The following is a 25,342-nucleotide window of genomic DNA, read 5'->3' as shown; positions in this document are numbered from 1 at the left end:
AGAAATCTGGGCCATTGGAGGAAGAACACCAGGAGCAGCGGCTATGGTTCTGCATGATAAGCCACTGGCCAAGCCCAGGCAGAGCCCAGAGCCGTGTGTGAGGGCAGGGGCAGGATGCGGGGACCCAGTGGGTGTGCGGCCGCCCGGCGCAGTGAGGCCTGTCTGGGCCAGCTTGTGGGCTCTGCATACCAAAACGCGTTCCAGCCCCTGGGGATTTCACAGATTTACTATCAGTGAAGGGCAATAATCACGCAAGGAGGAGCAATTATTGCCAAATCATTTAGGATTTAAAAAATCACTGGCAAGAAGATAGAGGTCAAGAGGTGCGCTGTCAGGGGAAATAAAAAAACCCTACCTGTCAGGTCTGGGTTGCACTTCCTTTCTGACTGCAAAATGGTTCAGGGAAGCTGGAGATGCACACCAAGAGGTCAGACTCCCACAGAACAGAGATCCAAGAGCCAGAGGCGGCACCAGAGCCCTTTAGGCAGGTTTTCTGGTTTGGGTTCAAAATGCAGATTCATTCATCCTTCTTAAATATTCATCTGCCCGCCATGGTCTCCTCTTCACCATCCTAGGTGCCAGGGGCAGAACCCATTCCAACAGGTGGCGACGTCTGGAACACAACTTCCAATGCCAAAGAGCTTTCCCAAGAAACCCCAGGTTTCACGAAATTTCTGATTATTCCCAGGCTCTGCCAGGAGGAGCACTTCTGCCCCCATGGGGCAACGAACTGCAGGGCTGGTGGTGAAGAAGCAGTGGGCTTGGCCTGCACTTCAGCCCCGAGGGACAGACACCCCCACGTGGAGAGGCCTCGAGATGACACCTAGCACTGGGAAGAGCCCTAGACCCTCACCCTGCAGGCTCAGAGCAACCAGGCCCCCTCCGACACCCAGAGGTGGCTCGTCACTAAGGAATTTCCCCCACCGTCTGACACATTCGTAAGGAATAATACCAGCACAGCAAAACTCAAGGAAACCATTTTATAAAAAGTAAGAAACCATGTTATTGGTGAGGATGTTGGAAAATGAGCACTTGCATATACAGCTGGTAAGGAAGCTGAATTGATACCGTGTTTCTGAAATAGAAATGAACACTGTGCATCGTGGCCTGACAACTATACCTCTAGGATTTCTAAGAAAATAATTTAAAATATACAGAAGGACATATACATACAAGGGTGTTCACTAGGGTTAATGTACAAGAGGGAAATCGGAAGTAATCTAAACGTCCAACAACAGGGGACTGGGGAAGCACATTATGGTAGCAAGGGGATGGAAGGTAGCCTCGTGCTAAAGAACATTACGGTAGTCCCTATGACAGAATGCTCTGTAGCCACAAAAATTACTTTGTGGAGGTGCTTGAATTCGCACAAAGGAAATTGTTCCCAATATTAAGCCGGGGGGGGGGGGGGAGGAGGGGAATGGGAATCGGGTTTCAAATAGCAGATATGGGATTATCCAATTTTGTGTTAAAAATGTATATATACAGGGACTCCCCTGGTGATCCAGTGGATAAGACTCCGAGCTCCCAATGTAGGGGGCTCGCGTTTGGTCCCTGGTCAGGGAACTAGATCCCACATGCCACAACAAAGAGCCCGCATGCCATAACTAAAAAGATCCTGCATGCCGCAACTAAAGACCCCGCACGCAGAAACGAAGATCCCGCGTGCAGCGACTAAGACCCAGCACAGCCAAATAAATAAATAATTTTCTTTTTAAATGTACATATACAGGAATTCCCTGGCAGTCCAGTGGTTAGGACTTGGCGCTTTCACTGCTGGGCCTGGGTTCGATCCCTGGTCAGGGAACTAAGATCCCGCAAGTCGCACAGTGCAGCCAAAAAAAAAAAGTATATATAGACACCAAAAAATTGGAAGGGTTAAGCATGATTTGTGTTATTGTAGGTTAGTGGAAGGATGAACACTTTTTTCCCTTGTACTTTCTGAACTTTATTCATCCCCTTAACAAACATGAGTTACTTCACAATCAGATTAAAAACTTGTGTTTTGAGGAGAAGAAAATAAAATCCACTAAAAAGGCTTTAGGGGCGGAAATATCTTAGGGAAAACTAAGACATGAGGTTCTAAAGCTCCCTTATGACCGAGACGGGGCACAAGGCAACCCCAGTGCTGGCATTTCCTGGAAACCCCCGCCCGTGGCTGGATGAGCCACCCCTCTGGCCCTCTCTCTCCCGGGGCTCACACCGTCCCAGCAAGTGGTCCCTGAGCTGACACCCAAAGACCATGCACACCGCTTGTGGGGAAGATGGGCCAGGGGAGGGCCCAGCCCACGAAGGGGAGAAGATGGGCCTTCCACGCACGGACCTGAGGGGGAGGAGGTCCCCACGCAGACGTTCACTCCCCACCCACAAGGCCTCCCCACCAAGGGTACACACTGTCCCCATAACCCCGTAGCTAGAATTACTGCCCTGAGAACCAGGGAGCAAAATGATGGGGCAAAGTCCATGTTTTATGCCCGGTCCTCTTTGGATAAACCCACAAACCTCGCCCCCTTTTTTGATAGGCTGTCCTGAGAGTCCTCACCTTCACCACCCAAGATCTTGCTTAACTTTACTTTCTATATTCTGCCAACAAGACAGATTTTAATGTTTTTCACAACAGAAAATGATATTGCACTGCTAAATATGCCTTTTCAAACCTAAGCATTCTGCTGTGTTGCTGGCCCCTCCTGGAGAACTGGGGAGCAGCAGAGACCTGGAGGGGGCTGGGTCCCGGCCTCACTCCACAGCGGCAGAGTAATCCTGGCTTCAACAGTAGACTTTCCTGTGACTACTCCTCAGTGCCCTGGTTCTCAACTGGGGGCGATTTTGCTCCCCTGGGACATTTGGCAACGTCTGGGGACATCTGTGGTTTCACAACTGGGGGAGGAGGGCAGTACCCCCCACCACAAATAATGATCTGACCCCAAAATGTCAGTAGTGCCGAGGCTGAGAAATCCTTAACCTTAACCTTAAGATGGGAATGAAAGTACCTACGACAGCGGGTTGGAGTAAGGATTTCACGAAGTAAATGGGTACGTGACAGATCCTGGGTGTGCCCAGCCCAAGTGCTCAAAGTATTCAAGGTCCTTCCTCTCCAAGCCTCGGGTTCCTCATCTGTGAAATGGGCACCCCCAGCTTCCAGGATGCCTGCACACTGGCTTCTGGTGCTGACTAAGCACTCTGGTCTGAACAGACCCAATTTCCACCAAAACCTGCACAATTTGCAACTGATGGAATTTCTTACGATTATGGAAAACTGCCAAAACCTTCACATCATTTGGGATTTAGTATGAAGCTATAAAACCACCCACTGATTCAGAAGCCTTAAACCATGAGAATTAAGTATTTCTTGAAGTAGCCTTTAAGGTATGTTATTCTTTGCCTTATTACTGAATCCTAGAAAGGGTCTGGTTACCGCTAAGAGGTTTGAATTTCCAATCTATTAGAGTAATACCAGCAATCTGTTATTTCTAGCCTATTGAGGAAAGGTTAAAATGAAAATTGGATTTGGGGAGTTATATCCATTCTGAGCGCAGGTGGAAAACTCCTCGGCAGCAAGAAGCAAGTCTGGATCTGGGAAGAAGCAGTTATCAAGGGAAATGACTGGTGATAACTTTATTGATTAAAGCAGCTTGAAAATTTTAAGGTTTGCCACAGCCCGGCACTTCAGCAGCAAGACAGCCCCTCAAAGCCATTTTTCATTAAAAAGAGAGAAGCAGGAGCAGAGGATTATTACCTTGTGCATAAGACACAGTTCTTTCAAAATGGCCGTATTTTGAAATACTGCTTTAAAATGTCTACACATCCTGAGGCTCAAGCAGTATTTCAAAATGTTCTAAATTAACATTTTAGAAAAACGGTGAGGTGGGGTGTTAAGAACATGCAACTGCCACTCAACTGTCTGTCAAGAGGGGAGACAGAGACAGGATGATAATGTGGTAGGTAAATAAGATTCAGCTCTGCCATGTGCGCTCAGAGCCGCCAGAGAAAACAATTCCTTAGCGACCCAGGGCCACAGATGCTCGCGATGCCTGGACAGCACAGGGACCCCAGCCTCGGCAGACACGCCAGGAATCCAAGCTCCTAACCCGCCACCCCAGACTGCACGGCCCCGGCATCCGCCAAATGAGAAGCCCGATCGACCTGACCCGCAGAAGGGCCTCAGCTCCTCTTTGGGGTGTGGGGAGCGCAGTTTCTCATTCAGAATGTAAAAGATACTGGCCGTGAAAGTAACTGGAAAACACCAAACAAATAAACAAACAAACAAAAGGCGGGGGAGGGGATTAACCAAGGTCAACTCTGCAAAGACAACCAAAGATAACGTCTTAATATTCAGTTCCTCTGGTCTTAATTTCTAGGCAGTGACAGTTTTTTGTTTTGTTGATTGGGGAAGGCAGGGGATCGGGGGGTCGCGGGAGATGGTTGTGACCACAGTGCTTATGTAATTCTAAATACTGATTTTTAACTCAGATTACAACAGTAACGTTCTTCCCACTCTATAACAAATGATCTTAAGAATTTACTCTCTCAGGGACTTCGCTGGCGGTCCAGTGGCTAAGACTTCGCCTTCCAACGCAGGGAGTGCAGGTTCGATCCCTGGTCGGGGAGCTAAGATCCCACATGACTCGCGGCCAAAAAACCAACATATAAAACAGAAGCAATATTGTAACGAGTTCAATAAAGACTTTAAAAACGGTCCACATCAAAAAAAAATCTTTTCAAACAAAAGAATTTACTCTCTCAAATTCACCCTGTAAGTAGGATACAAATGTATACATAGTTGGTCGTATTTAAAAAATGGAAAGATAAGCCATAATATTTATAAAAATGGCTATGATGAGAGATGGGTGGGAAGGCAATAGAAGGAAAAGGACAGGAGCCAGACTTCCTTGAATGTATCTTTTTCCGTGGATTTAATTTCGGAACCACATGATTTTTTACATAACTATGAAACAAATTTAAATGTTGAAAAACCAACTCCTTAAAAATTGGAAGTAAAGCGACTTCAAGGAGGGTCCTGTTGGTGACACACTTACCCAGCGGAATAATGGTAGCTTTAAAAAACAGTATTTTGGCTTCCCTGGTGGCGCAGCGGTTGAGCATCTGCCTGCTAATGCAGGGGACACGGGTTCGAGCCCTGGTTCTGGGAAGATCCCACATGCCACGGAGCAACTGGGCCCGTGAGCCACAACTACTGAGCCTGTGCGTCTGGAGCCTGTGCTCCGCAACAAGAGAGGCCGCGATAGTGAGAGGCCCGCGCACCGTGATGAAGAGTGGCCCCCGCTCGCCGCAACTAGAGAAAGCCCTCGCACAGAAACGAAGACCCAACACAGCCAAAAATAAATAAATTAATTAATTAATTAAAAAAAAAAAAAAAAAAAAAACCCCCAGTATTTTGGCTGTAAATCTCTAGAGGGATATATTCTAAGCCAAAAAAGAACTGTGGAAAAAAGGAATCGTGAACAGCACCGGTACCAGCCTTATCGAATCCAGGGATCAGCGGTCACAGTGATGCTGTGTCTCACAGTCCAGCCCACGGCAGCCGCAGCCCTGACCCAGCCTTGGTGGCGCTGATGGAACTGGTGGTGGCACCCACGCTTTTGCGTCTGGCTTCTCTCACACAGCATCATGTTTTTTGAGATTCAAGACCCTTGTGTGTATTATGGGCTAAAACAAATGATTATGTCGGTATTCTCGCGAGCCAGGATTTCTGACATGGAAAAAAGGAAATACAGACACAAGGTGGGTGATCCAGTAAAAACCCACAGGCCTAAATCTGGATCAGAAGTTTCAGTGTGATCTCATTATGCAGTTCATCTTTAAAGATACATATTTTTTCAACCCTTGTGGACTAAGTCTTGGAAATGATGACCAACCCCATAGCAGTAAGAACAGTTAATATCCCGACTATGGTTTCTAAATACTATTTTCCACTAAAGGTAAGCATGGCTCCTTGGAAGGATGGCAGACTCTAGGCCTAGGGCAGGAAGTGTGCAAGGCAGGTGTTATCCTGTCATAACAGGGAGTAAAGCACCTCAGAGACCTCTGGGGTCAGGACAATAGGCCTCAGAGGGCAGCTGGAAGAGGCTCCCACTGGTCAAAGATGCAATACTTTGAACACGAATAACTGCAATGGATTGGAACACGTCCAATATGCTTTTGTCTATTTATAGTGATATATGTAGTTTTAAACCTCCAAGGTATTGGGATGGTGTTAGAGAATCAATCATTCTGAAAACTAATAAATAATAGGAAAGAAATAGGCATTTATCTGTAGTTTCCTATATGAATTGTACTTCAGGGGAACACATAGTTGGTGAGGCGTTTTCCTATACAGAGGTAATCCAGAGAAGAAATGGAGAAGGAATGACAGAATTCAAATATCACCATTTTGCCCCCCTTAATGAATGAATGGGGTTACGCACCAATCACCAATGGCTGCTAACACCACAGAAGGAGACACCTGGACATTCTGAACCTCCTGAGGGAGGCCACAACACCACCCAGAAAGCAGTCATCAAAAAACTGAAACAGATTCTGCCTAAGCTTCTAGATCTAACTATCAACATTCAGGAAGCAGGGAGAACAGGGGAGCATGAGACAGGACACCACTGAGGCGCAATCAACAAAATCCTGACTGTGGGAAACTCTACAGGACAAACAAGCCAGCTTCTTCTTCATAAAGCTGCAAGGAGTACAAAAGGGAGACGGGGGTGGGGTCGGCGTGGGTGGGTGGGAATGGATAGATTAGAAAACACTTAAGAATCACACCGGCCAATCACAATGCGAGGACCTCAGGTGGATCCTGATTCAAAGAAACTGCAAGCGACGTAAACACTTGTAAGACAATCAGGGAAATGTGAATAATGGCTGGATATTTGATGATATTAAGGAATTATTGTTAGTATTACTTAGATGTGATAATGCCATCATCCATGTTTTTAAAAAGAATTCCTATCTTTTAGAGACACTTAGAAATACTTACCGATGAAATGATACGATTTCTGGGAGATGATTCAAAACAATCTAGGGGAGAGGAGCAGGTGGGAGTACAGATTAAACAAGGGGTTATTAATCTTCAAAGTGGTCCCAATGGCCAAATATGGGACAATGTGGGCAACAAAATAACAATAGGAATGGATTGTGACTCGTGGAATAAAACAAATATCCTTAAGTACGTGTTGGAATAAATACAAAAGTAAATGGGAGAAAAAGGAAAGCTCTCTCTTAGAGTAAATGCTAATCAATAAATATAGAAGGAACAATGGAAGTAGAAAACCGCCGTTTGGCACCATGGTAACAACTGTTGCAGGTAAGAGGATGCTGAAATTAGGAGGGGAAAAGTATGTCAGGAGAGAGAATATTTACATAATGTCAAAGTATTCCCCCGGAAGATACCTATTACTCACAAAGGGACAACAGTTAACTCTGCAGTGCAGAAATAGGAACCTCCGACGGGCATCAAAGTGACCCCCACCTATAATGCGCAGAGCGCCCACACATGCCTCCTGATGGGACACACCAGAGGGCACAGCACTGTGTCTGTGAAATGTACAACCAGAATTAAATATGCCAGAAATGCATAACCTGAAATTAAATCATGAGGGAACATCAGGGACATTCTACGAAAGAACTGGCCAGTACTCTTGAAAACTGCCACAGTCCTGAAAGACAAAGACAGACTGAGGAACTGCTCAGAATAAAGGGTGCTAGGGGGCATGACACCAAATATAACATGTCCAAAAACAGAGGGTCCCTGGGCTAGTCAACATCTGCATCAAGGCTAATTTCCTGATTTTATAATTGTCCTGTGATTGTTACATAAGATGTTAGCCTTTGGGGAAGCTGCAGGAAGGGCACAGGGGAATTCTCTGTACTATTTTTCAACCTCTTTGTACGTGGGAAATTGCTTCAGAATGAACAGTTAAAAACAATTTTTAAAAGTGCTTATTAGTTGATAATTACTGAAGCTCAGTGATGGGTACCTGGGGGTTTATGAGGTTACTCTCGCAATTTGCACAGATATTTGAAATGTTCCATGATAAAAAAGTTAAAAAGAGAGGTTTAAAACACAAACAACCTTATTTGGATTTGATTTTTTTTTAATCTACATAAAAGACATTTCTGAGACAGCCAGGAAAATTTAAATATGGCCTGGTATTAGATAATACTAAGGAATTACTATTGATTTTGTTAGGTAGAGTTCTTTTGGTTTGGTTTTTTTTTTTAGGTAGGGTTTTTTTTCAATGTGATAAAATTTACCAATGTAACCATTTTGAAGTGTACAGATCAGTGGCATTAAGTACATTCACAATGTTGTGCAACCATCACCACCAGCTAGTTCCAGACATTTTTTATCAACCCAAAAGGAGACCTCATACCCACTGGCAGTCACTCCCCATTCCCCCATACTCCCAGCCCCTGGCAACCACTAATCTATCTTATGTCTCTGTGGATTTGCCTATTCTGGACATTTCATATAAATGTTAAATATATAAAACGTGACCTTCTGTGACTGGCTTCTTGCACTTACCATAATGTTTTCAAGGTTCATACACATGGTAGGATTTATCAGTATTTCATTCTTTTTATAGCTGAAATATTCCATGGTGACAATAAACCACATTTTGTTCACCCATTCATTTGTTGATGAACATTTGCATTATTTCCACCTTTTGGCTATTGTGAATAGTGCTGCTATGAATATTCATGTGTAAGTTTTTGTTTGAACACCTGTTTTCAATTATTTTGGATATACACCTAGGAGTGGAATTGCTGGGTCATACGAAAATTCTACATTAAATTATCACGAAACTGTTTTCCATACTGGCTGTTTTTCATAGTGGGTGCTCCATTTTACATTCCTACCAGTATTCCTATATGAGGGTTCCAATTTCTCCACATCCCTGCCAATGCTTGTTATTTTCCTTTTTTCTTTTAAAATTATCATGGCCATCCAAGTGGGTATGAGGTGGGATCTCACTGTGGTTTTGAGTTGCATTTCCTGAATGAGTGATGATGCTGAACATCTTTTTGTGTGTGTTTTTTTTTTTTGCCATGGTTAGGTGTCTTAATGCATTGTCAAAAATGCATTAATGATGGTCAAAAACAACCATCCTTTTTTGAAAGGCACACTATAATTTGAAAGGATAGGATAACATTAAGAATGGGATTTGCTTTAAAATACAACAGGAAAAAAAAAAGTAAATTTTTAAAAAGAAAGAAATGGGATAGAAGAAGGGAATGTGACAAAATCTTTAAATTGTTGAATCTGGGTGATGGATATATGAGGAGAATCACTGTTTTGTTGTCTCTGCTTTTGTGTATATTTGAAATTTGTCACAATAAAACAAATTTTAAAAATTGTCACTATGAAATGAAGTCGTGAAAACCAAGCTGTTTATTCCTGTAGTCTTCACTCATTTAAAACACAAGCCTCTCCTCTCTACCAGCCTCACAGGGCATTTTCCAGGTGTTTCCTGGGGACCCCCGAGAACTGTATTTTCTGGCATCTGTGAATCTCAGGGGAGGTTTGGGCGCAGAGGTCCCAGACTTCCATGGCTGTGTGCTGTCTTTCTCTAAGCATCGTGAGAGACCAGCGCTCTAGACTGGAACACACATGGGAAATTCGGGTCCAAGAATAAGGGAGCAGCACGGTGATCCTGGGGGCACCAGCCTCACCACAGGATGCTGACACTGTCCCCTGGTGCCGTGTCCAAAGGAGACAGCAGCACAGCCCTGACCGCCGGCAGACACGTGCCCACTGTTTCTTCAACAATGCTATCAGGAACCCACCGGCCGGGGGGGACCAACTCACTCTACCTGGGAAGGGGAGGTGGGAGGGTGGGCACTGGGGACACTAAAACCATAACTGCCTTTCCTTCTTTTAAGATGTATGTTTGGAAGGCAACCTGTCTCAAAAACAGTTATAATGTAAAGGTGGCCAGATGCATGATTTTACTCCTACATGTTCTTTTCATCTTGCTGTGCACTGTCTTTCCATGAAATATTTTTAACATATTGATAGGACTTGTCAATCCTTATCCTCCCAGAGAAGAAACAAAAGTCGCTTGAAAAGAGCCACAGGCATTTCTTTCTCTCATTCTTATACTGATACTAATTAACCAGGTGGAAAACATTCAGTGGGCCTCCTTTGCTGTCTTTTTCCCTCTTTCCAGTCAGGTCAGCTCTCACGGGGGGCGAGAGGGAACCTTCGCAGGCTGCCTGAGCCCTCAAACCCATCTCCGGCGCCGAGGCCGCCCCGGGGAGCGCTCTGGGCCTCCCTCAATAGCTGCCTCCCTCAATAGCTGCCTCCACGCACGTGCTTCAGGACCAGCTGGCCTACCTGGTGGGCTTCCAACCCCATCTCTCGCAGAGCAGACTTGAAAAACTCAGGGGAAGGTTTCCCCACCACCTCGGCTTCGATACCACAGGCATACTGCGGAAAGACAGAAGGACATGGCATGGGTTTGGGAGCAAGTACAGGTGAACACCCGTTCTGCAGTGAAATCCTCCCTCCGGGGAATCAAGGAAAGATGCCCCAAATGTGCACCTGCAGGCCAGGGGCCTCCAGGCGGCAAGACACGTGGGCCGAGAGGCACACCTCGTAGGCAAGTGTCACAACGCCACATCGGGCTGCCCGGGAGGCCGGGGGCACCCACCACCAGGCGCCCTGCCACCTGCCCCAGCGCCGGACCTCAGCAGGAGGCGGTCCGCAGCAGGCCACCCCGACAGTGCTCTCATCTGCATTCTTGCTTCCCCTCCCTTCCCTTCTCCCCCGACCACCCCCAGCTCTGTCATAGGCCCTCCAGGGGAAAAGGTCCAGGGCCCCATCCGCCAGCCTGTCCGTCCCTCCCACCCGAGTGCAAGTAGGTAGGGACCAATGTAGCAGTGAGTACGGGACGTGACATGGGCTGACCTGGGCCAGGAGCCCGGGCTGGGGCAGCTGGCTAGGTGTGGGTCAGAGTGGGAGCCCCATCTGAGCCCAGACTTGGAAACTGGAGGAGGGAACTGGGATGGAGTCTAATCAGGACACATCAAGCTCAGAGTGGTGCAGATAAGGGTCAGGAATGAGGCAGGTTCACACACATCCAGAAGCCAAGAATCCTAGAGGAGAGCTACAGAGCATGCTGGGAGGGCCAGCGGGCTCAGCGGCAGGTGGTACGGGCTGTGGGGAAGAGAGGGAGCGACGGGGGAGCAGAGTGATGACCAGGGCAGCCGAGAGGCCAAGCTCCAGAGGAGGGGGAGAGCCGGGCTTGGAGCCTCAAATGGGGGGCGGGTGCTGAGTTGGAAAACACAGAAGGCACTCAGAACACTGAGCACACCCTCTTCTCCAGAAAGGCCAGAAACATCCCAGAGGGCCCTGAGACGTGAAGAGGGCTCGGGCAGACCCAGGGCAGGTACCTCAAGCGCCTTCATGTAGGCACCAACGTCCAGCATCAGGCCAGAGGTCTCCTTGTAGTAGCGTCTAGAAAAGAACAGAAGGGGACGAGGGGAGCTGAGCCCAAGGGCCTGGGAAGTGCCAAGAGAAACTGCCCTGTCCCGGTTCTGCCAGCTCAAGAGAGCTGAGTCACCGGCCAGGGTCAGTCCAGACGCCACGCTGAGAATGACCGATGGAGGTCAGCACGACAGAGCCCAGCGGTGGCCACCATGCCTGGCGAGAGGGGGAGAGACGGTGAGTCAGCAACTCTCAGTCAGAATGGCCCCCTGCTGCCAGCCTCGTGGGGACCCCGCCACAGTGATTAACGGGGGACCCCAGGGGCAGTTGGATCCAGTTGCTAATACAGAGAAACACAAGTGACCTGTGTTCTCGAAAGGACAGCTGGTCCACAGAGCATGTGGTGAACCCCTAATTGCTAATAATTAACCCCTAATTGCTGCCTGGAGAAGAAAACTCCATTAGTTCCACAGCACCCTGCCGCATCTCCTAGTAGCTGGAGGTCAGGAGAGGTGCCAGGTCTCACAGGCGCCAGATGCTTTTAGGAGAAGACAACTATTTGTTCCCCGTCTCACTGGGGCCAAGACGGCTTGGCTCACAGCAGGGCCTCCCAAGACGGTTTCACATCTTCCCTCCTGTGAGCGCTGTGCTGAGGCCCAGCTGCCACTGCCTGGCCACCCAAGGCCACACGCAGACCCCTTGAGACACACGGTGACCAAGCCCAGTTCTCTCTGAGCAAAGCCATTCGATTATAAAGTGAGAAGGTAGTTGACTCTGTGCTGCTCTGAAGACAGGGTTAACGGAAACCCAGGACTGTCACCATGTTTTCAGACCCGTCACATCAGTTACCCTTCTCCCTCCCCTCAACCTTCAAATTTGGGAGATGTTAAATAACATGTATGTGACCTAAATGTCCACAGACATGAATGGATAAAAAAGATGTGATATATATATATATACACACACATATATATGTGTACACACACAAACACAAAATGGAGTACTACTCAGCCATAAAAAAAAGAATGAAACAATGCCATTTGCAGCAACATGGATGGACCTAGAGATTACCACACCAAGTAAAGGAGGTCAGACAGAGAAAGACAAATATCATGATACCACTTATATGTGGAATCTAAAAAAATGATACAAATAAACAACATATATATGGAAAAGCAAAGAGAAGGCTAGTGAAAGCACGCTGACCTCAGGGTTTCAACTCCTCTTTCCACTTCTTTTTAACTGCGGGACTTTGGGTTGCTTAAGCCCTCTGGGCCTCAGTTTCCTAATCTGTAAAATGGGTAAAAAGAAACTCCAGTACCTACCCTCATGGGTTGCTGTGAGGCTTGAGCAAAATAATGGACGCCAAGTTCCTAACATGATGCCTGGCACGCAGAAACTGCTCCAAAAATGTTAGAGAATATTGTTATAAATAACTGCTCACCCAGACTGAGATGGGTAATAAGATGTGAGCTGGGGGGACTTCCCTGGTGGCACAGTGGTTAAGAATCCGCCTGCCAATGCAGGGGACACGGGTTCCATACCTGGTCCAGGAAGATCCCACATGCCACGGAGCAACTAAGCCCACGTGCCACAACTACTGAAGCCCACACACCTAGAACCCATGCTCCACAACGAGAGAAGCCACCGCAATGAGAAGCTCGCGCACCGCAACGAAGAGTAGCCCCTGCTCGCCGCAACTACAGAAAGCTGGGACGCAGCAACGAAGACCAATGCAGCCAAAAATAATAAATAAATGAATAATAAATAAATTATTTTTTTTAAAAAAAGATATGAGCTGGGGAAGAAAGGATGAACACAGGTCTTTCCGGTTTGTGGGGGCTGAAGCCTGCTGTGTGCCTACTGGAAATGGCAGCACCGCCCAGGAGCTGCCCCAGGGCTCTGCCTTTCCTCCAGCTCTGCGGCTCCCAGGGACTCTGCCTGGCCCTCTCTGCCCCACCTGAGGCCTCCAAGGCTGCAGGAGGCTTGCTGCCCGCAGCGTTCACCCGGTGCTCAGGTGGGACTAGTGCTCTCCCACTCTGCATCCTCCACTGCCCACCTTGGAAGCTTCCGCCTGGACGCAGGCTGGGCTGCAGGGCTGTAGCCAAACCCTTGACCTTGGCAAGGGCTGGTCCCCTGCTACTCACTCCTGTCGGGTGGATTAGAGCCTGGAGCCCGATTGTTGACGCCATGGGGGCATCTCCCATCACGACAGGACTCGGTCTCCAAGTGAGCCTGGGCCTCTCAGCCGGGGTCCGAGGCTCTGTGCTCTAGGGGCCATGCCACGAGGATCCCACACACACGCAGGAAGGTACCTGGTAGCCAAGAGAGAACCACCACTGCTTACCGAGCTAGGACCTGCCAATGCTCCCGTTTTTTAAGGGTGACCCTAAGTCACAGGCTTAGAGGTTCCCAATCTCATTTATCTTAAATCTGGAATCTAGACATCTATTTTGCATTTATACAGCCTCAAAATAGTGCTTCCTTTTCTTTTTCCACAATCAACGACTTTGGTATGGCGCTCTCCTCAGCTAGGTCCAGGGTTTGGAGGAATGGCCGAGTAAAGCAAAATTTGCCCAGGAGGCAGAGGGAGACGCCGGGTGCTGGGGCCTGGGCTTGCCGGGGGGCAGTGGCATCCGCCAACTCAGTCCCCCAAAACATTTAGGACGCAGCTGCCCCACACCCTTTGCAGGAGACGCTCTCAGACCCAGGCTGCTCCCCAGGGACTCCCGGTCTCGGGGGGAAGCAGACAAGTCCACAGACAAATATAAAAGGGCAGGACATGGGTGACAACAGGTGGAACCCCATGCTCTGTGCGCTCTGCTTGAGGAGGGCTGGACAGGCTGGGGACAGGGAGGCGGGGAGGCGGCCCAGAGGAGGACACATCAAAGCTGAGACCTGAAGGTCAAGGGGGAGGAATGGAAGAGCCCACGCCCCGAGCCTCCCGGACTCGGCACCCTGCTGAGGGCCCCAAGGGCCGGACGCCGCTCTAGGCGCACGGGGGTCTGTCAGGCTCTCAGGGAGCCACCGCCTCGTCCCCTCGCCCCCTCGCCCCCCGTGAGATGCCTGCTGCGGCGGGGGCCGGACTGGGAGGGAGGGGGCTGGGGGGGGCCTCCCCGAGGACGGGCATGTTGAAGTGAGCCAGGCACGGAGGACGGAGCTGAGGAAAGAATGCGGCCAGCATAGGAGAGGCTTAGCCAGGCGCCATGGAAACAATTATAAAACAAGGCCACTCTGTCGCGACAGACACAGCTCTGTTTGGAGCTGAGGGCTCCAGGGGCCTCTGGCCCAGCGCAGCCTCAGCTCCGAGCGGCGTGGAGGCGGCAGGAGCTGGGGGCCCCACCCCTCGGTAAGACCTCCCGAGGACACCCACGCGGCACCCCTTCTGCCCGCCTCAGCCTCCCCCAAAATCTTTTTTCCAGAGTGACAGATACCTGCGCTTTCTTAAATTTAAATTTAGTCCTGGTGGGAAGAACAAACTGAACATGCAGCAGAAAATACCCAATCATAACCCTGTCTTTGCTACACTGACTTCTAGAACCTAAAGAAAAAAACTGACTTCCATAAATCAAAATTAGAGAACTTAATATTTCTTTTTTAACTAAATCTGGCCTTGTTTTGTGTTTTTGTTTTGTTTCTGTTTTTGGCTGTGTTGGGTCTTCGTTGCTGTGCGCGGGCTTTCTCTAGTTGCAGTGAGCGGGGGCTACTCTTCGTTGCGGAGCACGGGCTCTAGGCACACGGGCTTCAGTAGTTGTGGGGCACGGGCTCAGCAGTTGTGGCTCGTGGGCTCTAGAGCTCGGGCTCAGTAGTTGTGGCTCGTGGGCTCTAGAGCTCAGGCTCGGTAGTTGTGGCTCACGGGCTTAGTTGCTCCGCGGCATGTGGGATCTTCCCGGACCAGGGCTCGAACCCGTGTCTCTGGCATTGGCAGGCGGATTCTTAACCACTGCGCCAGCAGGGAAGCCCTGGCCTTGTCTTTATAGTGCCCAGAATTTGTCTTTATTTCTTCTTCATCCAGGAAAACAAAAAAGCACCTTGAAGGCCATCTGTTAGCTGAAAACATTTTTAGAGATACAGGAAATACTAGCACCTAAGTTAACTTTTTTTTTTTTTTATTATAAAGGCCCAGGTTATTCCCGAAACACAAGAGATGTGATATATTTATCTTTTGTTACTGGCATAATAAAAGCAACAGCAGGTCTGGTAAGAACCTGAGTGTTCCGGCCACAAAGAAGAAACTGTGGATTCTGGAAAGACAGGAAAAAGCCGGAGAGAAGCAGTCAGATAGATTTTATGCTTTATTTCTTCTGCCCTTCCGATTATTCAGCACAAACTCCCTTCAAAATGACCACTTGACCTTTCCCACAAGAGCCATTAACCTTCCATAGTCTGTCGCGTAAACAGCTTAATTTTCTGACGGCAGCATGACAGAAGAAATTACAAAGGCAATTCCCACTCTCGGTCCAAACAGATGCCAAATGTAAATCACACCGTTTCTAGGAGGAGGACACTCTGCCCCAGTGCCCCCCCACCCCCGCCACCCTGCCTCCTTGGGGACGCCGAACAGCCCCACTCCAGTGGAGGACAGCCCCTCACCATCAATGACCCCCACGTGGATGTGACAGCAGCTCTTCATGGGTCCTTGGGCTGTCCCAGGAAGCTATGACCTAGGCCCAGAAGCTGCTGGTCCCTTTCTCTGATTTTTGAGTACCCGACCCATAGCCTAAGCCAGAATCCTCAGCAGCTAGAGACCCCACTAATTGCTTATTTGGAAAACAAACACTTGCCTCCTATTGAATTTGTTACAGAATTACAAAGCCAGAAGAAACTGATCTCATTTTTTTTTTCATTTTCAACAACATACCTATTTTGACTACTACCCCTAATCTGGAATAGTAACTTTTAATAGAGACAATTTTCAAGAAAAAAATTTTAACGTAAATGAGTTATAACAGAGTTTCTTTTTTTTTTTGGCCCCACTGTGGGGCATGCAGGATCTTAGTTCCCTGACCAGAGACCAAACCTGTGCCCGCTGTGTTGGGAGCATGGAGTCTTAACCACTGGACCACCAGGGAAGTCCCTAAAACAGAGCTTCTTAATTGTGTTGTTCTCTAGTGAGGGGTTGGTAACTTTAGGGATGCCTACAGGACCGGGCCAGGAGTGTAAAAGAATTAAGCAGGCCAGGTTCTGTGGTTTGCAATGACCTAACCTGAAGAAGGTAAGGTTTGGAAGGCACTGTGACAGTTAATTTTGTATCAACTTGGCTGGGCCAAGCTTCCCAGATATTTGGTCTAACAGTATTCTGGATGCTTCTGTGAAGATGTCTCTTGGATGAGATTAACATTTAAATCAGTGGAACTGAGTAAAGCAGATTGCCCTCCATAATGTGGTGGGCCTCGTTCAGTCAGTTGAAGGCACAATCAGAACAAAGTCTGACCTCTCTGAGCAAGAAGGAACCTGCCAGCAGACAGCCTTGGCATTCAGACTGCAACTCTTCCCTGAATCTCCAGCCTGCCGGCCTATGCTGCAGATTTTGGACATATCTAGACTCCACAATCAACTTCTCTTTATATACACATCTTCCTCAACTTACAATGGGGTTACGTCCTGATAAACCCATCATAAGTTGAAAATATCGTAAGTCAAAAATGCATTTAGGGCTTCCCTGGTGGCGCAGTGGTTGAGAATCTGCCTGCCAATGCAGGGGACACGGGTTCGTGCCCTGGTCTGGGAAGATCCCACGTGCCGCAGAGCAACTAGGCCCGTGAGCCACCATTACTGAGCCTGCGCGTCTGGAGCCTGTGCTCCGCAACAAGAGAGGCCGCGATAGTGAGAGACCCGCGCACCGCGATGAAGAGTGGCCCCCGCTTGCCGCAACTAGAGAAAACCCTCGCACAGAAACGAAGACCCAACACAGCCATAAATAAATAAATTAATAAATTAATTAATTAATTAAAAATGCATTTAATAAGCCCAACCTACCAAATATCATAGCTTAGCCCAGCCTACCTTAAATGTGCTCAGAACACTATATTAGCCTACAGCTGGGCAGAATCATCTAACGCAAAGTCTATTTTATAATAAAGCACTGGATATCTCATGTATTTTATTGAATACTGTACTGAAAGAGAAAAACAGGATGGCGATCTGGGTACAGAATAGTCGTAAAGTGGATCAGTTGTTTACCCTCGTGGTCGAGTGGTTGCCTGGGAGCTGCCACTTGCTGCTACTGCCCAGCATCATAAGAGAGTGTCATATTGCACACGGGAAAAGATCAAAATGCGAAGTCTGATTTTTACTGAATGTGCATAGCTTTCACACCATCACAAAGTCGAAAAATCATAATCCGAACCATCGCTAAGTCAGGGACTGTCTGTATATACATCTCCACATCCTGTTGGTTTTGTTTCTCTGGAGAACACTGACTAATACAGGACATATTTCATTTTCATCATAAACACACCAGAATATTTGTAGTTCCGAAAAGAAATATATCCTCTCTTCTCTTTCTTTAAATCTTTCATTTGCCTATTTTGAAACAGACATAGCCATGAAAAGACGTTTCTCTACTATGAGGAAAACAACAATTGGTACAAGATGAATGGCAACCAACTCTGAAACTTGGAGAAGGGGCAGTAGGACATGGTCGGGTCCGTGGTGCACCGGAACTAACGGACCAGTGGCTCCGGCCAAGCTGTGGTGCACTCGGGAATGTGCGGCCAGTACTGCCAGATCTTCTGATTTCTCAAAAGGATCCAGAAATCTGGTTGTTTTATGTAAAATCTCCCAATTTTTAAAACATCCTCAAAAAAATTTAAGATCCTGTGTGGACCAAATGTCTGCTCTTGAATGTAGCCTAGAGGTGACAGAGCACAGGCTCTGGGGGGCACTCCTGGCCATGCTGGCACTTACAGATTGGGGGGACCATGGCTTACTTCACCTCCCTATGCCTCAATATGCCCATCTGTAAAATGGCAATGACACTGCCTACAGCTCACAGTGTTGTGGTCAGGATTAAACATGGAACTACATAAAGTGCTTAGCAATGGTTGGCGGCCAGATAAAAAGCCCCCCTGGCGTCACCTGGAATAGCTGCCCCCTGTCCAGCAGGCAGAGGTAGGAAGTTCCCAATCACCAGAAGCACCTAAGCTGAGAAAGGCTTCCCCAGAGACGGCCACAGAATTCCTGCCCCGCACGAGAAGCTGGGATAGAGCTCCACAGCATACTACTAGTGTTGCTTCCACTGAGGACAGAAGAGATCTGCACAGCTTTCTGGAAAGCAGCTTGGCAACATACATCAAGAACCTCAAAAATACACATCATCTGAAATGCACAAAGATACTGATCACAGCCTTACTTTGGTAGAAAATTAGAAACGACACAAATGTCCATCAGCAGGCGTTGGTTACAATAACTATAGGAGAGTCATTTTTTAAAAGTAACTGTAAAAAAAAAAATTGATAGGAATAACCTCACCACAGAGACATCTACTTATTGTATGGAAAGTGGTTCACAAAATGTTTGGTGAACAACTAAAAATGGGTGACAGAAGTAGGTCAAGTTTGACACCGATGTTGTGAATACACGCATGTGTAATGATCTCTCCGCACAGGAAACCACTTGGAAGGACATATATCAATACGTTGACAGTTGTTTTCTCATGCGGTGGGACTGAAAATTCTTTTTGTTTTCTTCTTTTTGCTCATCTGTATTCTCTAATTTTTCTTGAGTGAACATGCGCTGTCTTGGTGGTAAAAGATGGTAAGAAAAATAACCAACATGGTTTTTTAAAAGAGACAGTGAGGCCCAGGCTGAAGACTCAGACAAAAATGTTGGTCACAAAATCACAACTTTACACAGACTGTGCTGTGTGACCAGAGATATGGGGCCCGGACAAGAGCATCCCACAGGCCCTCGAGCCTATTTTCTACTACTTAGGTGCCCCCTTGGCCCAATCCATCCAAGTCTTGTGCTGTATCCTGTGAAAATGCACCTAAACTCAGGAGAGTCAACACAGGCCCCTGAGATCTCCAGGGGTCTCCTCTGCAGTGACCCTCCCCTGCCCCTGGCCTCTTCCAGCCTCGGGCCCGCAGGGAAGCTTGACCAACCAGCTCCTAAAGACAGGGAACTTCCTCCAAAATTATCAAAAGATAGGAATGAAGAAATGAAGGAAAAAAAGCAAGAAAAGGGGAGGGAAGGAAGAAGGGGTCACCCGGCGTCCACCCCACACCCACTTTTCCCATCTTCTCTGCTGATTCTGTTAAGTCAGAGACGCACAGAGCATGACCCAAAGTGGCCATAAACGACTCTCCCTGCAGCCGACTTACCCTTTTCCCAGTGAGAGGAGCACAGGATTCTCCAGCTCCATGAGCACCTGGAAAGCTTTATTCATGTTTTGATAAGAAAAGCCTTCTCCTGCATCTGCAATTACGACACAGTTTGGGTTGGACGTGTCGATCTGATCAAATTCCGAGCGGACTCCTGGTGAGACAGAGAGAAAGAGAGAGAGAGAAGGATAAAGCCCTGGCTGACATGGCCCACCTCCCGTCTCCCCCCTAGGAACACCTGTGCCTGCCTCGTCTGCCTGGTCCTTTCTCAGATACTCTTTCCGATCCTCAAGCTGCCATGAGAGGTGGGCAAGGAAGGGGTGCTATTCCCATTTTACAGATGAAGGAATTCTGGCTCCCCAAAGAGTGTGTGTTAGGATCCTGAAAGATGATGGGCCCACCCCTGGGACCCCCACTCCAACACCAGCATTACTCCAGAAGTTCCCTTAGTTCAAAACCATAGGCAGGGGACTTCCCTGGTGGTGCAGTGGTTAAGAATCCACCTGCCAATGCAGGGGACATGGGTTTGATCCCTGGTCGGGGAAGATCCCACATGCCGCGGAGCAACTAAGCCCGTGCGCCACAACTACCAAGCCTGCACTCTAGAGCCCTCAAGCCACAACTACTGAGCCTGCGTTCCACAGCTACTGAAGCCCACACACCTAGAGCCCGTGCTCTGCAACAAGAGAAGCCACGGCAAGGAGAAGCCCGCACACCGCAACGAAGAGTAGTCCCTGCTTGCCGCAACTAGAGAAAGCCCGCGTGCAGCAACAAAGACCCAACACAGCCAAAAATAAATAAAATAATTAATTAATTTTAAAAAATCCCAAAACTCAGGTATCTGTCAACAGGGGAACGGATAAACAAACCATGGGATGTTCACTCAATAGAATGCCACTCCGCAATCAAGAAGAAAAGACCTACTGACACATGTAACCAAACAGTATGTTGGGTGAAAGAAGCCCTGCACACGAGGAACGGTTAACTCAGTAGGCCTGGGCTGCTCAAACCCTACACATCCAAAGAAAGGCTGTCTTCAGATCAGGCCCACCACCACCTCCGGGGAGATCACCTCTGAGCCCTTGGAATATCCTGCCTGGAAAGAGAGCTTTTGTGTGCCTGGGGCCCTGGGCCATGCTGCATCAGTTTGACACCTGGGGGCCTGGAGACAGAGTAGCCAAGGTCAGTCACACGGGTGCTGCATGCCTACCTGACCGACCCTTAATAAAAACCCTGGGCACAAGGCTGCAGTGAGCTTCTCTGGGTGACCACACCTTAGGCGTACTGTCACACATCGCACTGCTGGGAGAATGAAGTGCATCTCAGCGCAACGCCCCTGGAAGTTCGCGCCTGGATTCTCCTGGTCTCTGCCCACGCATCTCTTTCCTTTGCTGAGTTTAATTTGTATTCTTTCACTGTAATAAACCATAACTGTGGACTTCCCTGGTGGCGCAGTGGTTAAGAATCCGCCTGCCAGTGCAGGGGACACGGGTTCGAGCCCTGGTCTGGGAAGATCCCACATGCCGCGGAGCAACTAAACCCGTGCGCTACAACTACTGAGCCTGCGCTCTAGAGCCCGCGAGCCACAACTACTGAAACCCGCAACAAGAGAAGCCACCTCAATGAGAAGCCCGTGCACCACAACGAAGAGTAGCCCCCACTCACCGCAACTAGAGAAAGCCCGCGTGCAGCAGCGAAGACCCAACGCAGCCAAAATTAAATAAATAAATAAATATTAAAAAAAATAAAAAATAAAAATAAACCATAACTGTGAGTAGGACAGCTTTTCTGAGTCCTGTGAGTCCTTCTAGCAAATCATCAAGCCTGAGGGTGGTCTTGGGAACACCAAAAACTAGATGCTGTGTGATTCTATTTATATGAAATTCTAGACACAGTAAACTGATTCATAATGGAAAAAAATCCAAACAGTGGGTGCCTCTAAAGGGGTTGGGGATTGGGACTAATAGGGAAGGGCATGAGGGAACTTCTGGGGTGATGGTAATGTTCTAGGTCTTTTTTAAAAATATATATATATATATATATATATATATTTTTTTTTTTTTTTTTTTGGCTGCATTGGGTCTCAGTTGCGGCATGCAGACTCTTAGTTGCGGCATGCACGCGGGATCTAGTTCCCCGACCAGGGGTCAAACCCGGGCCCCCTGCATTGGGAGCGTGGAGTCTTACCCACTGGACCACCAGGGAAGTCCCGGTAATGTTCTAGGTCTTGAGAGGGCTTTGAGTTACACAGATGTGTGCATTTGTCAAAACTCAGCAAAAGTACACTTGAGATTTTTGCATTTCATTGTATGTAAATTTTACATGAAAAGAAAAAACTAAACAGATTGAACTCTAGTTAATGATGTGGGGCTTCCCTGGTGGCGCAGTGGTTAAGAATCCACCTGCCAATGCAGGGGACGTGGGTTCAAACCCTGGTCCGGGAAGATCCCACATGCCGCGGAGCAACTAAGCCCGTGTGCCACAACTACTGAGCCTGCACTCTAGAGCCCACAAGCCACAACTACTGAAGCCCGCATGCCTAGAGCCCGTGCTCTGCAACAAGAGAAGCGACCGCAATGAGAAGCCCGTGCACCGGAACAAAGAGTAGCCCCCGCTCGCCACAACTAGAGAAAGCCCGCGCACAGCAACGAAGACACAACACAGCCAATAAATAAATAAATAAATAAAAATTAATTAATTAAAAAAAAAATGATGTGAAGTGTTTAGGGGAAGTGTACCAATGCCTGCAAGTTACTTGGAGATGCATCAAAAAGATAAAGATGGACAGATGGATGGAGGGATGGGTAGATATATAATGAAGAAAATATAGCAAAATGTCACTGGTAAAATCAAGGTGAAGGGCATACAAATATTCCAAGTAATTCTTCCAGCTTTGCTGTATGTTTGAAAATTCTCGTAATAAAATGTTGGGGGGAAGATTTATCGACAATAAAACTTGAAAAAGATTCAAAGTCTGAAAAGTCAGGTACACCGATGGAAAACACAGACTCAGGATTACAGGTGAGGAAAGCACCTGGCTTCCCCTTCAGCCTCTCAAGCTCCAACATCTGCCTGTTGGACTCACTGATGAACGATGCCTTCAAAGCAAACTCTGAGTTTCCCTCTCACCTCTGGTAGTTCCACCCCACCCCTCCCTTTGCCCTGGGGAGGGGAGGATTTTCTTTCTTAAGTCTTTCTGTTTCTTTAAGGACCTGTTCTAAAGACACTGGCAGGGATCCTAGATCACAGAGGAAGCATTTGGAGAAACACGATTTCTAAAGGCTGGGCATGTCGCCCTCGACTGGCGCCACAGTCGTGGACTGGACACCCGGACCTCCAGGGAGCTCCCTCCATCTCTTGGAGGCCCACCCCTGTCTGGAGGCAGAAAAGCATTCTTGTCTCTGCCACAGGTTTGTAAATCAAAACACCGAGTGCAGAGGAAGGAAGAAGGCTCAGTGCAACTAAAGAAAAGTGTCCTGAATTCTGAAGCGTTGCTATGTCTCTTCTTTTTATCTTTTTGGCCGCACCGCACAGCATGTGGGATCTTAGTTCCCCGACCAGGGATTGAACCCGCGCTCCCTGCATTGGGAGCGCAGAGTCTTAACCACTGGACTGCCAGGGAAGTCCCTCTTCTTTTTAAATATTCAGAAGGCACCAGGTAATACTGTTCCTTCCTCTCTGTTCCAGCAAAACTCCCCGCTGAGGGTCAAAGGGGCTCTTCCTTCATTCAGACTAATATCAGGAAGTAAACCTGTGCCGTTTGCGGGACAGCAGGGCTGGTTTTCACAAATATAGTTCAGAAACCTATGGACCTCAGTCTAGCTTTTCATCCCCCCCTCTCTCTGTCTCTGTCTCTGTCTCTTTCTCTCTCTCTCTCTCTCTCTCTCACACACACACACACACACACACACACACACACACCCCAGAGGCTAAAATCTTGCCCCCTTGACAATTCCTTGCCACCTTGCTTCATCCTAGATCACAGAAAGCAAATTCAGGGTTTTCCTCTGAGAAGCCACCTGGAACCTGCCTCCAAACACCCTCCGGTATGAGGCCGGGATGGATGGGGCCGGGTCCCCAGCAGGGAGCCCACAGGTTACCACCCCAAGGCCCACAGGTGTCAACAGGAGCCACGTGCTACCTCTGTGTCCTTCCCAGTGGTATGGCCCAGGTGAGAAGGACCCCCTCCCCAGCCCCCATCTGGAAAGGGGGCGCCTTCACCCCAACCAGGTCCCAGGGCCCGGCAGGCCTACCATCGTGGATGAGCAGGTGTGGCCGCAGGCCTCGCTCCTTCAGGATCAGGCAGGTGGCAGGGGCCGGGGCGGTCACCTCGCCCTCTGAGATGTCGAAGCCCAGACGCCGAAGCATCCCCACCAGGTCCTCCCGGGACTTCTGCGACTCGTTGGTGCAGAACCTCACCTTCAGCTGGGACCGCTTCAGTCTGGAAGTGGGGAGACAGGTGGAGAGGCTGTGAGCAGGCGGTGTGGCCTCCTGCGGAGAGGGCTGGACAGGCGCTTCTCCGAGGGCGCAGGCCAGGTCACCACGGGCCCCTGAGCTGGGCCTCGACTGACCCCGGGGGTTTGGGAGCTGGAGCAGACCATTCTCACCCTCACTGCGCTTGACACAGCTGAGACTCCCCAAGGTTCCCACCTGGCCTCCGCCCGCACCTCTCCTTCTGCCTGGGACACGTCCCCACCCCTCCCCTGGGACACGCTGCCCCGCGCACATGCCAGTTCTCCCACACCCGACACCTCCTCCACCACACCACGCCGCTTAGCCTCGCGGGGGCCACCTCCGAGCGTCCTGGACACCCCTCTGGACCTCCCGTCACAACGAGCACTTCCACTTAGCATCTGAGCTGACTCTGTATCCACACTTTCCCAAATACAAAGGTCAAGGGGCCAAGCGGAGGTGTGTCTCCTCGTCGCCGTCACTGAAGAAAGGTTTGCCAGACAGAGTCACCAGGCACGCGGGCGAGTTCATGTGAGGGGAGCCGGGGACGCCTGCAGAGTGTCAGCGGCACCGACATCCTTCCCGTCCGCGCTCGCAGGAGGCTCTGCATCCCAGCGGCACCCGGGCAGGCTCACCGAACGCAAAGCCGCAAAGCTGATGCCTAAAGAGGCCCCAGTGAAGTAACATTCAACCCTTCTACAGGCAGCTATCGAGCACCTGCTAAATGCCTGGCTGGGGTGGGTGTACAGAAATGCCACGGTGTCCGCAGGCAGGCTCTCTGACCCCCAGAGCCCTCAGTCAGCAGGCGGGGCGGAAGACCACACAAAGGAAGGGGAACCGGGGATTGAGAACAGAGAGGTGCTGGGAAGGACCAAACAGGTGAAGAGACAGGGTGGCCAGGGAGGGTGGGAAGGTCGGGGAGGCCTCCCTGGGGAGGAGAGAGCTCCGGAGCTGAGATCCGAAGGGAAGCAAAGAGGCAAAGGCAGAGCGGCCGGCAGAAGGAAGGGGGGACCTGGTAAGCGTCAGCGCTGCAGGTGTGGCCGGGCAGGAGAGGAGGCCGGCGTGGGGGCCGAGCAAGGGGGCCAGCGGGCCGGGGGGAGTGGGAAGAGGTGGGCTGGCCCCACGGGTC

General features: G+C 49.1%; 1 protein-coding gene across 6 annotated transcripts in view; it reads right to left on the bottom strand.

Annotated features, from left to right (window-relative positions):
• Positions 1-25,342, bottom strand: part of LHPP (phospholysine phosphohistidine inorganic pyrophosphate phosphatase) — a 144,387-nt gene that overhangs the window by 96,926 nt on the left and 22,119 nt on the right. For 5 of the 6 annotated variants that reach the window (XM_082407377.1, XM_082407373.1, XM_082407374.1 and 2 more), the window contains exons 2-5: positions 24,015-24,202; positions 19,762-19,915; positions 11,404-11,467; positions 10,346-10,438 (exon numbers count right to left, since the gene is read on the bottom strand). In XM_082407377.1, coding sequence (XP_082263503.1) covers positions 10,346-10,438; positions 11,404-11,467; positions 19,762-19,915; positions 24,015-24,202 — 499 coding nt within the window. Of the gene's footprint in view, positions 1-8,203; positions 9,609-10,345; positions 10,439-11,403; positions 11,468-19,761; positions 19,916-24,014; positions 24,203-25,342 lie in introns of those variants that run through there. The other variant, XM_082407376.1, reaches the window with a different exon arrangement.

Source organism: Balaenoptera borealis (genome assembly GCF_965194805.1).
Source record: "Balaenoptera borealis genome assembly, chromosome: 10".
NCBI classification, from domain to species: Eukaryota; Metazoa; Chordata; class Mammalia; order Artiodactyla; family Balaenopteridae; genus Balaenoptera; species Balaenoptera borealis.
This window is presented reverse-complemented; position numbering and strand designations above follow the sequence as displayed.